The sequence below is a fragment of the Silurus meridionalis genome, chromosome 8, assembly GCF_014805685.1.
Source record: "Silurus meridionalis isolate SWU-2019-XX chromosome 8, ASM1480568v1, whole genome shotgun sequence".
NCBI classification, from domain to species: domain Eukaryota; kingdom Metazoa; phylum Chordata; class Actinopteri; order Siluriformes; family Siluridae; genus Silurus; species Silurus meridionalis.
The window spans coordinates 4,652,223-4,664,902 of record NC_060891.1 but is presented as its reverse complement, the minus strand read 5'-3'; the positions used below and the strand labels follow the sequence as shown (position 1 = coordinate 4,664,902).

Genomic DNA, 12,680 nt, shown 5'->3' with positions numbered 1-12,680 from the left:
ATCAACTTGATGTTTCATTTTATAACGTTTTTTAAAATATATATTTATTTAAGATATTTTAAACTTATCATTGCAGATACATATTAATAAATTACATATTTATAAAATATTTTTTTATGCCTCGTAGCTTCAACATGAGTTGTGACGTCACTACTAAAAAGCCAGATCCCGGAAATAGGAAGCCAAAATACAGGTGGGAATACAAAAACACACATCGCATATCTTCGGGCTGGTGCAGTCCTAACGGCTCGCATTTTGTGCTGCTTAACGCGAAAGATCGTGTTTTAAATGTGCATGTAAATGTGCACGGATCTTCTAGTTTCATCTTTTTTTGTGTATACGTGAAGAGTTATTGCGTTTGGATTAGTCTTTTTCTTCTTTTTTTCTCACCACCAAAATAGAACTGGTAAATTCCCAACATCCCATTAGAAATTTAAAAGGCTCTCCAGTGCGTAATTCCTACTCGCAAATTTCGCATTTCGATTGCGTTTTCTACTCCAACATGAGATACAGTGACGTAATTTCAACATGGCGGCGCACGTAGTGAAAAGTGAGCCCAAAGATATAACAGCGTGATGTGAGATTATTTTAAGCATAATTTTAAATTCGTGTTATTTGAAATTAATTGATACATTTGATAATTGGAATATACATTCGTTTTTTAAAGATTTGATCCGTTCCGATTTGCAATTTGCGGGGCTGTTAACAGTAAAGTCTAAAAAAAATGACACACTAACCTAAAAACTCCATAGTTTTGTTATTATTATTATTATTTAATAATGTAGACATGTTAATGTGACTTCAGTTATTTCTTCTTCTGCTTCTTCTTTTTTTTTTGGCTTCTCCCATCACTGACTTGGAATATTCCACGATAAACTAAAAACCGACTGCTAATTCACAGAATCTCCAACAGATGGAGACAAAATCCAATCCTCTTGAAGCACAGCTTTAGTTAACATTTCATACAGCACTGCATCATGAACTCATTGGTGGACTATGATTGTGACAGTGAGGACAGTTTAGAAGCAGAAGAGACTATTTCTGAGTCTCAAGAAACTATACAAAGCTTTGCGTTACACCTAAAGAGGCCACGTGTCCATGACCACGAGTTAAAATCAGATGAGTATAAAACCCCATCAGGTTCAGAGCAGCTAAAGACAGCATGTCCTGCCTTGTCCCAAGCTTCTGCTTCTTTAAAAAGATCTCAGCCCACTCCGGGTGGACTGAGACCGTACGTGTCAAAGAGACAGAGAATGATCACCAGTCAGCCCAAGTCAGCACCAGTGCTACAAACAGAAAACTCACCTGAACCTCCAACTACAAACCTGCGTCTTCTCTCAGAGGTCTCGGACAGAGTGCAGCCGTTCCTGGGCACAAAGGTGGTGCAAGGCAAGCTGCCAAAACGTGTCCAGCATCAGCTTCATGGTCATCACGGCCCGGTTAACACGGTGCAGTGGTGCCCAGTGCCACATCTTAGCCACCTGCTGCTCTCAGCCTCCATGGACAAGACCTTTAAGGTGAGAGCGTATATCGTAAGGCTTTCGATTTCATGCTTCTGTAAATCAAATAATCTCTGTATACACTTTGATATTTATATTTTTCTCTATCTGGCTTCCATGATAATGTTTGAAATACATTTTCCTGCTAGTTTACCGGACAGTAGATGAAAACTGATGTTCTGGCTGATGTTCTGCCATCATCATGCCATTGATCAGAGAAATAATACTGGATTGTTTAATGTATGTTTTTTTTTTTTTTACCCCATGCTGTGCTCAAATATGAATATATGTATAAAGAAAGTACTTTATTTATCTAAGTTTACACGCGATCACCTTCAAAATAGTCCTCTTGCGCAATACAGCACTCCCAGCATTCTTGACCTGACACTTCTTGAATATATATATATATATATATATATATAGATAGATAGATAGATAGATAGATAGATAGATATATATATATATATATATATATATATATATATATATAGATAGATAGATAGATAGATAGATAGATAGATAGTGTGTCAAACACCTTTTTCGGTTCGTGCCGGATCTCTGCAGTGGTATCAAAAACAGGGACCAACTGTGATTGTTGGAGTTCAGACTGGTTTCCTCAGCAGACAGACAACTACTAATACATTTATGTGGAAGACCTCAGTCCACCCTGTTTATTTATAAATGAGGCTCCTGGAGTCTGTGTGTTGCTGGATGAATCTCTTGCTTTTTAGGGGGATTATGATGAATATTCATCACAGATCCAGGATGTACAGCATCAGGGCTGTTTCTAGCATTTATGGCATCCTATGTGATATTCCTATTGTCATATTTGAGCGTACGATACTCTCTAGGAAAGCTTTAAAAAGTGGACACGCCTAGACTTGATTGCTGCGAAATTGTGAATTTGCTATCGTAGGACAGCTGCCTGGAGACATCCCTGTTTATGCTCATCATGGTCAGGCCATTGAGACGTTGCTGCCACTCTCTCCATCTCTATTTCTCTTCCTAACAGCACTATCACCTGAGAAAATGCTCAGATAATCACAAGTAAACCTAATACATCAAACTGAGTAGTAGCAATAATAATAATAATAATAATAATAATAATAATAATAATAATAATAATAATAATAATAATCAATCAATCGCGACCTCCACTAGGGGTCGCCAAAACTTTGAAAGCGGTCGCCAAGCACACTCGATTTGTTTTTAATTTATTAACTTATTACATTTTTGAAAGCATGATAATTATTGTTGTGTATAAAAGAGTTGTTATAACTGATGTTTGTTTTTAGTTTTTAGAATACGAAACAAAAAAAACAATCATAGATTAATTCTCTGATTAAATGATATTCATCGATTTTAATTTGCTCCTTTTGTTTGGTCATCAGTGAAATAGCATAGCCTGATAAGAAAAGTCTGTCCTTGTGAACCCTTGCATGTTGTTTCATGTTTTTAAGGCAATAAGTGAAATGGATAGATTTGTTTGAAATTTACATTAACAGATTAAAATGTAATGCTGCTGTCATTTGCATGTATTATAAATATATATATATAAATGACTGTCACATGAAATGAAATGTTTGCTAATGTGTTTGAATTTGAGAAGGGGGTGGGCAATGTGGGTCTTTAAAAATGTTCAATGTTAAAATAGGGGTCTCCTGGAAAAAAAAAAAGGTTGGGAATCACCCCCCTAGGCGACCATCTAGTTTGCCTATGCCTGGAAACGGTGCTGTACCACATCCTTTTTGTCTACACCTGCCCTTTGTTTTCCTGATTTCAACTAGAAATATTCAAAAGCATATTTTTCAGGTCACACAGGAGCATTAGCGTTACTCCCACTGCACAGCTGGCTGAGAATAAGCCGAGCAGATGGTGTGATTTATGTGCGAGGCGCTAGCAGGGTGCGGGTTCATTTGCAGTCCAGGCGACTCGTCCAATTTCTTCTCCTTCCTGATTTCGTCTTTGAGCTCTAATAATTAGTTGATGCAGTCTGATCTAGTCCTGAACGAACGATCCCACGTTTCCCTATTAATGAATCGAACACTGTGCATGCCATACGTGATATATTTGCCACTGAAGGTCAATGCTTCTGCGATGCACTTTTAATCATTTGTTTCGAGAAGCCGTAATGAGAAATGATGGAGCCAAATTCTTTTTAACAAGGTGGAGTAACCATGGGGAATAAGAATCCTTCATAATCAAGCACAAATACTTTCAACTACCATTAGAAGAACCCATGTAGGAGAGTAGAAACCCATGAAAGAACCATAGAAAGAAAACAGTAGGTACAAGAGAACTGATTTTGGATTCTGCAGATACTTTATATTAGCCACTGAAGGGCAGTGTTCTTCCAGGACACATTTACAGTTTGGACGATGAAGCTGATGTGAGAAATGAGCTTTATGTTTCCAAACAGACCAACACTTTGACTAAACAAATCCCTGATTGGGCACTCAAGCAGTCAATCAATCAATTCCAAAAGATACATAAGCATTAGAGTGCTTATTATGCGAGCATCATTTTTGTTTATGTCTCCGAATCCATCCATCGTTTGTTCCTGTCGTATTTGATTTGTTCGAGATTCGGCACACTCTCTCCCTGTGCTGTGAAGCTTTCAGTGATGAAATCAGAGAAGGGATTAGAGCAGTCTCTTAGGGAGCTTTCCAAACTGCATTCTTGCTTGTTAAGTGAGCGCACATCATTAGGATAGGCTTCTGAATCAGACAGCAAGGCCTCGCGGGTACGCGCCCTGCAAACGACAGGCAGAAGTAAATGAGCCCACACTTCACTAGATGTTGGCTCTCAAGTATGGTGGCTTTTGTTTATTTCACATTTAAATGCAGAGAAATCGAGATATGAATATAAAGTGATTAGAAACTGAAATTTGGCTGCTATGTATTGTATTTTGTTATATAGTATATAATAGTATGGATTTTCCCCATTAAGTCACACATTCCCTTATATGTTATATGGCCAAAGGTTTTCTTGGACAACTCACATTCATTTCCCCCTTCAACACTCCATTCCAAATTTCTGGATTTAGTCACTTTTTTTTTGATAAGCTCTACTATTGGAAGGTCTATCATTAGGTTTAGAGGTCGATAGTGGATTTTACTGATAGCTAGATTGGAACATACTTCCCGATTAATCAACATTTTTAAAATGCATACTGGATTAAAAAAAAAAAAAAGCTCCATGTTAAATAGTACTGAACTTTATTACAAAAAAATACTTAATCCTAATAAAAATATATAAATATATAAAAAGTTATTGAGGAAAAAAAAATGTATTCAAAATGTAACGCTTCAAAAAAATCTAAAACAGTTACTTCCGAAATGAATTAAGAAATAAACATAAACATATTGATTCGCCTCTAGAGGCCGCTCTTGTACTGTATAATGACTGCGGACCTTCGCAGCCGCTTCATCAACCCAGAAAAACAATCGCTATGGATTTTTGCACTATGGGGGAATAGTTCAGATTCATCGGCAAAACCCGCTCTGAAAAAATTGGGTTTATGGATATGGTGAGAGAAGACATGCAGGTGGTTAATAGAAAAGAGGCAGATGAAGAGGAGAGTGAAGTATGGAGATGGATGATCCGCTGTGGCGTCCCCTAATGAAGGCAGACGAAAGAAGAAGAAGAGATGTATATTCTTTGAGTATCAGCTTAGAAATCTGAACAATGATAGCTGGAGCATGAAGTAACTGTTCCTTTGACAAATGAATCGAAAGGGTTTGCTTCAATAGTCCATCTTTTTACCTCCAACTAATAACAATTTGATAATTCTTGCCTAGCTAGCTGCTCTTCACCTTCACTAAAGCTACCCATAAGGGAGGCCAAAGGCAAAGACTTAATGCACTTCTTTTGAAATATACAAACCGTTTTTTGATTGATACTAATGCTACCATCACAGTGCATCTGAGGAACACAAAGAAACATAGCTTTCAGCCCTCTCTGCATAGATTGGGTCAATTTCGCTCTATTGGCCGAAGGAAGAGAATAAATCCGAGACAGATTTGGGCATCAGAATCAGGAAATGATGCAAACCTGACGAAATCAGTGTGGTTAAAATAACCATTGGACCAATAGGGACTTGATCAATATGCACTTGTCTCATTTTTATGTAGAATTATGAATTCTCACTTTGACAGTTTTGGCTTCATTTTATATTAAAGTTTGTAAAACATTGGTTTATGAATTATGAGTGAAGCACATCTTTAAAAGGAATGAATGTGAATTCTGTCTGGGAGTAAAATGAAACATGGTGGATTCAATATGGTTCAAATTTTCTGATTTACTGTCAATGAAAAACTATTGACAGCAGGAAAACACCTCTGTGCTGCTGTAATTGAAATTGTATTAGCTCTTAATGAGATCACTGCCAATGACCGAACAGTTCAGGATCAGTAACCGGAATGCCTTCACTCTTGTACTGCTATATAATGAATGTTTCACAGCTGTAGCTCTGCAACCTACAGTCCTTTCTAAATGTATTGGTACAGCAAGGCCAGTTCCTTGATTTTGTATTACCCTAGAGCATGTGAATAGCAGCGTAGAGGCTAGTTGTCCAGAATTGGGTGAAAGAAGAACCATGAGAAAAGATATTGCAATGACAGAAGTCAGAGGATACAGGAAGGCTTAGACAAATCACTCTATCTAAAAAGCCTATTAAATTTCACTGAAGACTAATAATATTTTTGGACTAAATGTCAAGGTGAAATTTGAAAATGTATTTATCACTCTATTGATATTGTAGCATGCTGAACAATGCTGTTAGCTATAATGTCTCTGTGGTCGAAGGTTTGGGATGGTGCAGGAAGTGGGCGGTGCCTTCAGACTTACTCCACCCACTGCGGGGCAGTTCGAAGTGCACATTGGCTGCCATGTGGACGACGCATCCTTTGCGGTTCCTTTGACAACACGGCCTCTGTAACCGATTTGGAGACGGGTAAGTAATTTCAACCATCTCCATCCATGCATCCACGCTCTTGGAGCTGACATTTTGACATTTCGACTGATACATCCACATGGGAGCTTTTATCAATTGCACCACTCGCTGCTGTTGAGGATGTTCTCCACGTGGACATCTTAAAAAAAACACTTAATATTAGATTAGAAACTGTGAAGATGGATTTGGACTACAATTGCACTCAAGTGTCCAGCAGTGAACAGTTGGCAACCTCGACGATGATGGAACTATAATGAATGACTATCCGGTGTTCAGGATGAGGATGTGTTACTCTCAGGGTTTCTTTTTTTTTTATGTCGCTTCAGGGAGTTTTGCCCTCTTGCTCATATACACAGGGATACACTTACAGATTATGAATTTAGATTTTTATATACATTTATTTGTGTAATGTCAAGTTGTGACAATATCCATTGTTATAATATGCTGTAGAAAATGAGTCTTGCCAATAAAATTTGCTCCTCAATGCTATGCAGAGAATAACGTCATCATGGGGACATGGTAGCTCTGTTCAATTAAGGCTCTGGGTTACTGATCTGCAGGTCAGGGGTTCAAGCCCTGGTATTGCCAAGTTGCCACTCTTAGGGTCCTTGAGCAAGGCCTCTGTGCTCCCTGCACTCTGACCCCAGTTTCCTACATCGTTGGGATATGCGAAGAAATTATTTCCCTATGGGAGCAATCATGTATTTTAAATAAATAAAAACATGGCCATTTTTTTCAGGGCTTTTTCTTTTTATATTATTATTATTAAGCAAAGAACCTCAAACTATACTTTATACTTTATAATCTTTCGCAGTTGAATTCTTTTTTGTTTGCTTAGTTGGAGTCCTGAACTGTAGAATCTGAAACTGACTGCGGAAAATTAATTAAAGCAATTAATAATAATAACAATAATAATAATAATAATAACAATCTTTATTTTATATAGCACCATAAATGTTGCATCTCAAAGCACTTTCCAAGCATAAAATTAGTGAATAAAATAAAAAATGAAAAAAATAAGTAAATAAAATAAACATACAAAGATACATCACAAAAACAAAACAAAATCACCTGAAAGCTATCCTGAAAATTTTTGTTTTAAGTGCAGATTCAAAAACACTAAAAGATTCAGCCTGTGACAAGAAATATGTGTTTAATACATTTAATCTTGAAGTGCATGGTTTTGAAAAAAAAATTATTTCAATGTCAGAATAAAGAAATTGGTTTCTAGTTAATTTTTTCCAGTGCTGCACATTTTATTTTCTGTTTTTAGGTCAGGTGGTTACCAGGGTGGACAACACATTCAAGGTCAGCTGTCTTGCCTTTCAGCCCTCAGATCCTGCTCTCTTTCTGTGTGGGGGATTCAGTTCTGATGTCAAGGCGTGGGATTCGAGGACCTGCAAGGCAAGTTTGATTTCTAAAATTTGATTGATGAATTTTGAGTAGTGTTTGGTCTAAGAAATCGATTTAATAGCGACATACTGTGTTTGTGTGTCTGTTCTGTAAACCAAATTACAGTTAAAAGCCGTTTATTATTGTTGCCTTTTTTTATTGGCAAATTAGAAAATCCGTTATTGCAGCCAGGCTGATAACCTGAGGTTCCGGACGCCGCTCTTCTGGACTTCATTCTAATCAATCTTTAGATTGTCTTTTATTTGGTTTATTCTATGAGTTTTTTACTTTTCCACCTCTTTGCACCTATCTATCTATCTATCTATCTATCTATCTATCTATCTATCTATCTATCTATCTATCTATCTATCTATCTATCTATCCATCCATCCATCCATCCATCCATCCATCCATCCATCCATCCATCCATCCATCCATCCATTGACATAACATCTATCTATCTTTCAACATAATGTCTATCTATCTATCTATCTATCTATCTATCTATCTATCTATCTATCTATCTATCTATCTATCTATCTATCTATCTATCCATCTTTCAACATAATGTCTGTCTATCTATCTATCTATCTATCTATCTATCTATCTATCTATCTATCTATCTATCTATCTATCTATCTATCTATTGACATAACATTTATCTGTCTTTCAACATAACATACATCCATCCATCCATTTATCCATCCATCCATCTTTCAACATAATGTCTATCTATCTATCTATCTATCTATCTATCTATCTATCTATCTATCTATCTATCTATCTATCTATCATCTTTCAACATAATGTCTATCTATCTATCTATCTATCTATCTATCTATCTATCTATCTATCTATCTATCTATCCATTTTCAACATAATATCTATCTATCTATCTATCTATCTATCTATCTATCTATCTATCTATCTATCTATCTATTCTATCTATCTATCTATCCATCTTTCAACATAATGTCTGTCTATCTATCTATCTATCTATCTATCTATCTATCTATCTATCTATCTATCTATCTATCTATCTATCTATCTATCTATTGACATAACATTTATCTGTCTTTCAACATAACATACATCCATCCATCCATCCATTTATCCATCCATCCATCTTTCAACATAATGTCTATCTATCTATCTATCTATCTATCTATCTATCTATCTATCTATCTATCTATCTATCTATCTATCTATCATCTTTCAACATAATGTCTATCTATCTATCTATCTATCTATCTATCTATCTATCTATCTATCTATCTATCTATCTATCCATTTTCAACATAATATCTATCTATCTATCTATCTATCTATCTATCTATCTATCTATCTATCTATCTATCTATCTATCTATCTATTGACATAACATCTGTCTTTCAACATAACATCCATCCATCCATCCATCCATCCATTTATCCATCCATCCATCTTTCAACATAATGTCTGTCTATCTATCTATCTATCTATCTATCTATCTATCTATCTATCTATCTATCTATCTATCTATCCATCCATCCATCCATCCATCCATCCATCCATCCATCTATCCATCCATCCATCCATCCATCTATCCATCCATCCATCTATCTATCTATCTATCTATCTATCTTTCAACATAATATCTATCTATCTATCCATCCATCCATCCATCCATCCATCCATCCATCCATCTATCTATCTATCTATCTATCTATCTATCTAGTAATTTAGCTACCTCAAACCCGCCCACCCAACCATCAATTAAAATAAATCGAATGTAATCGATTTTCCAGATGGTCAGATTGTACAAGGCCGGAATTCAGCAGACATTAGACATCCTATTCCTGGGTGAAGGGAAAGAGTTTGTGACCAGCAGTGATGTTGTCAGTCGAGACTCTGCAGATCGCACACTTATCGCCTGGGACTTTGGGACTACTGCCAAAATCTCCAACCAGATATACCACGTAAGAAATACTACATTATACAAACACGAATACTAGTACATTAATTTTCCCAGCCTTTGTTAACACAAAGTAAAACGGATAACGTTCACCGACTTTGTTCTTTAATGAGGAAAATGATACAATAACACGAATAATTCACCCTTCAACACCGAATTCTTGCTTGCATCTACACTAGAGCATGTTTATGTGCACTCCTGCCCTATTCGCAACAGCACAACCTCTGCAAGCATTTGAGTCTCTCGTTCCTCCCACAGGGTCAATTTTGTCCTCGACTGGTTTAAGTCTGCTTCAAACCCTGAAGCCTAAACTGCTCCCTAGTTTTAAAACTCCCACCTCTGTTTTCACCCGATAAAGCATATTTGGAAGCCCAGAAATTAGACTAAACTACATGGACAAAATTTTGTGGACACCTGAGCATAAAATTCTTAGGGTTTTTTCAACATCTAATTCTATATTTAGTCCCGTTTGCTGTGAAAATAACCTCCACTCTTCTGGGAAGATAATCCAGTAGATTTTGGAGTGTGCTTGTGGAGATTTCAAGAGTGTTATTCAAGTCAGGTACTGGTTTAGATGAGATGAGGATGTCTGGGATGCAGTCAGTGTTCCAATTCATCCCAAAGGTGTTCAATTAAGGTCAGAGCTCTTAAGCAGGAGATCTTCCACTCCATCTCATTTAAAGCATATATTCATTAAGCATATTATGGAGTTTACTTGTGTGATTAATACTAGCGAAAAAAAACATTCTATAAAATTGTGTGCCTTTTTGGTAACAATTGGGATAGAACCACATAAAGCTGTGTCCCAATACTTTTGCAAGCTCAAAAATGACCATCTGCTCTAAGTGAAAGTACTGCTTTAAAAAGTAGAAGTACCCAACAAAAAACACTCAATTACATTACCATGAGTTAATGTAATTCATTTCTTTCCACCTCTGCTTATGGCGCAGGAGAGATACACCTGTCCCAGTCTGGCCATGCACCCTCAGGAGGACTCGTTTGTTGCTCAGACCAACGGGAATTACATCGCACTCTTCTCAGCGGAGAAGCCATACCGGATGAACAAGAGGAAGAGATATGAAGGGCACAAGGTTAATAAGTTCTGCACTCACGTCAGACCCGAGCCCCATTTAATCAACACCTCATTTCTCGCTCAACAGCTCATAAAAGAACATCAGATTTGTGGTATTGGTTATGTCTGGATCGTTTTTTCAGCCATTTTTGTTTATGTTCCAGGTGGAAGGTTATGCCGTGCAGTGCCAGTGGTCTTCAGATGGGACCATACTCACGACAGGGAGTTCAACAGGCTCGGTGCATTTCTACGAGTTTCAGAGTGCACGCTGCTTGCTCACACTCCAGGCTCATCAGCAGGCTTGTGTATGTGCATCGTATCATCCTGTAATACCTGCTGTGGTTGCCACATGTGACTGGGGAGGGGAGATCAAGATATGGAACCAACAACCTTAAGGGCTTCCCTTCTGCTGTAGAAATGATTGCCAAGATGCTGTGTTTATAGCAGAAATTTCTATATTCTGATCTAATGTGAAATTTTAATTGTCATATAAATGTTTTGTAAGATATGTATATTAGCATGCACAGATTTTTTACAGTGTAGTGTCTTAATGGTAAAAGTAAAAAACGAAAAATTCCTGCAAAGGCTCCAAAAATGCACTGATTTACATTATCTGAAAGGAAAAAAGTCATAATTCTCTGAAATGTTTTATTTTTTTTAAAAAGGCTTTCGAGTTTTTTTCTTTCTCATAATGATATTTAAAAAACTTATAAAACTATATTAAATATGTACCAGTTATTAAGACTATAGAAATCCTGGCAAATGGTGCTTTAAAACAGTAAATATATTATATTACATAAAACCTTTATTGAGTTGGATTTGTGAACACTGTCAGATAAACATATTGTCTACATAGTAAAGATGTCATATGTAAATATGTACAATATGTCTACATGGTAATAATTTTTATATTTAAAACAAAATTTGCTGTAAGGGTGTGGCGGTCAGTTTGGCCACTTTGGAGCTCAATTATGCTCTGGATAAGACCGGATAAAATGGCAGTGTGTTCATTTTTTTTTTTTTTACTAATAAAGACCAAAAAATACCACAAGAAAGACATGAAAGATTAAACACCAATAAAATGGTGTGTCCTGTTGAACCATTTTGCAGGTTTAACAAGGAACCATAGTCAAGCATGTTGAAAGGGCTCTATATTAATAGTACCATGTGTATTCCCCCCCCCTTTTTATTTTTTATTTTTTTAACTCATTACCACATTTATAAAGTTTTTTTTTAAAGCATACATTTGTCTGAAAGAGTACAGATGTGTTTGATTCATTGTCGATAGCTAATTATAGATAGTAAAGACAATAGGTTTGGCAACTACAATGTTTATCATCATAATGTCCTTTAAATCAGGTGCATCTACACTTGCATTATCCCCACTCAGAATTTGTGCACTTGCAAGATAAAAACTGAGCATTAAACCAAGGTTAGATTGTAATCTGTGTTTATTTACTGAACAAACACAAAAAGTGTCAAACCATGCATCAAGCAAACAACTGATGAATCTGAGGTAGAACAGGAACAGGAAAATTGAGCAGGTGAGCAAAACTGTTTAGCATTAACAAGAGAATATGTTTGTTTCATACGGACTAAAGACAAATTATGTCAAATCCAACAACAACAACAAAAAACACACAACTGCCAGTTTATTAGGTACTTATACCTGCACTTACTGGCCATTTTATCTGTTTTATTGTCTTGCATGGAAATCTATTAATGTAACATTTGAATATCATTTGATCGAACTTAATTATCAAACTCGCATCTGATTTCAGTATAGAATATTGAGTAAAAGTTAAACAA

General features: G+C 36.3%; 1 protein-coding gene across 1 annotated transcript; it reads left to right on the top strand.

The window, feature by feature from the left end:
- Nucleotides 1-200: 200 nt before the first annotated feature.
- wdr25 (WD repeat domain 25) lies at nt 201-12,315 on the top strand. The gene is made up of 7 exons (XM_046855553.1): nt 201-577; nt 902-1,517; nt 6,306-6,453; nt 7,727-7,857; nt 9,633-9,803; nt 10,750-10,890; nt 11,036-12,315. Exons 2-7 carry the CDS (start codon nt 978-980, stop codon nt 11,264-11,266), a joined length of 1,362 nt encoding a protein of 453 aa, XP_046711509.1. The 5' UTR covers nt 201-577; nt 902-977; the 3' UTR covers nt 11,267-12,315.
- Nucleotides 12,316-12,680: the final 365 nt, after the last annotated feature.

What these genes read in the sequence shown, in the direction of transcription:
- wdr25 (XM_046855553.1), top strand. Translation starts at nt 978, where the DNA reads ATGAACTCATTGGTGGACTATGATTGTGACAGTGAGGACAGTTTAGAA. An exon ending in TGTAACCGATTTGGAGACGG is followed by an intron (nt 6,454 to 7,726) that starts GTAAGTAATTTC and finishes TTCTGTTTTTAG; the next exon opens with GTCAGGTGGTTACCAGGGTG. An exon ending in AGAGATATGAAGGGCACAAG is followed by an intron (nt 10,891 to 11,035) that starts GTTAATAAGTTC and finishes TTTATGTTCCAG; the next exon opens with GTGGAAGGTTATGCCGTGCA.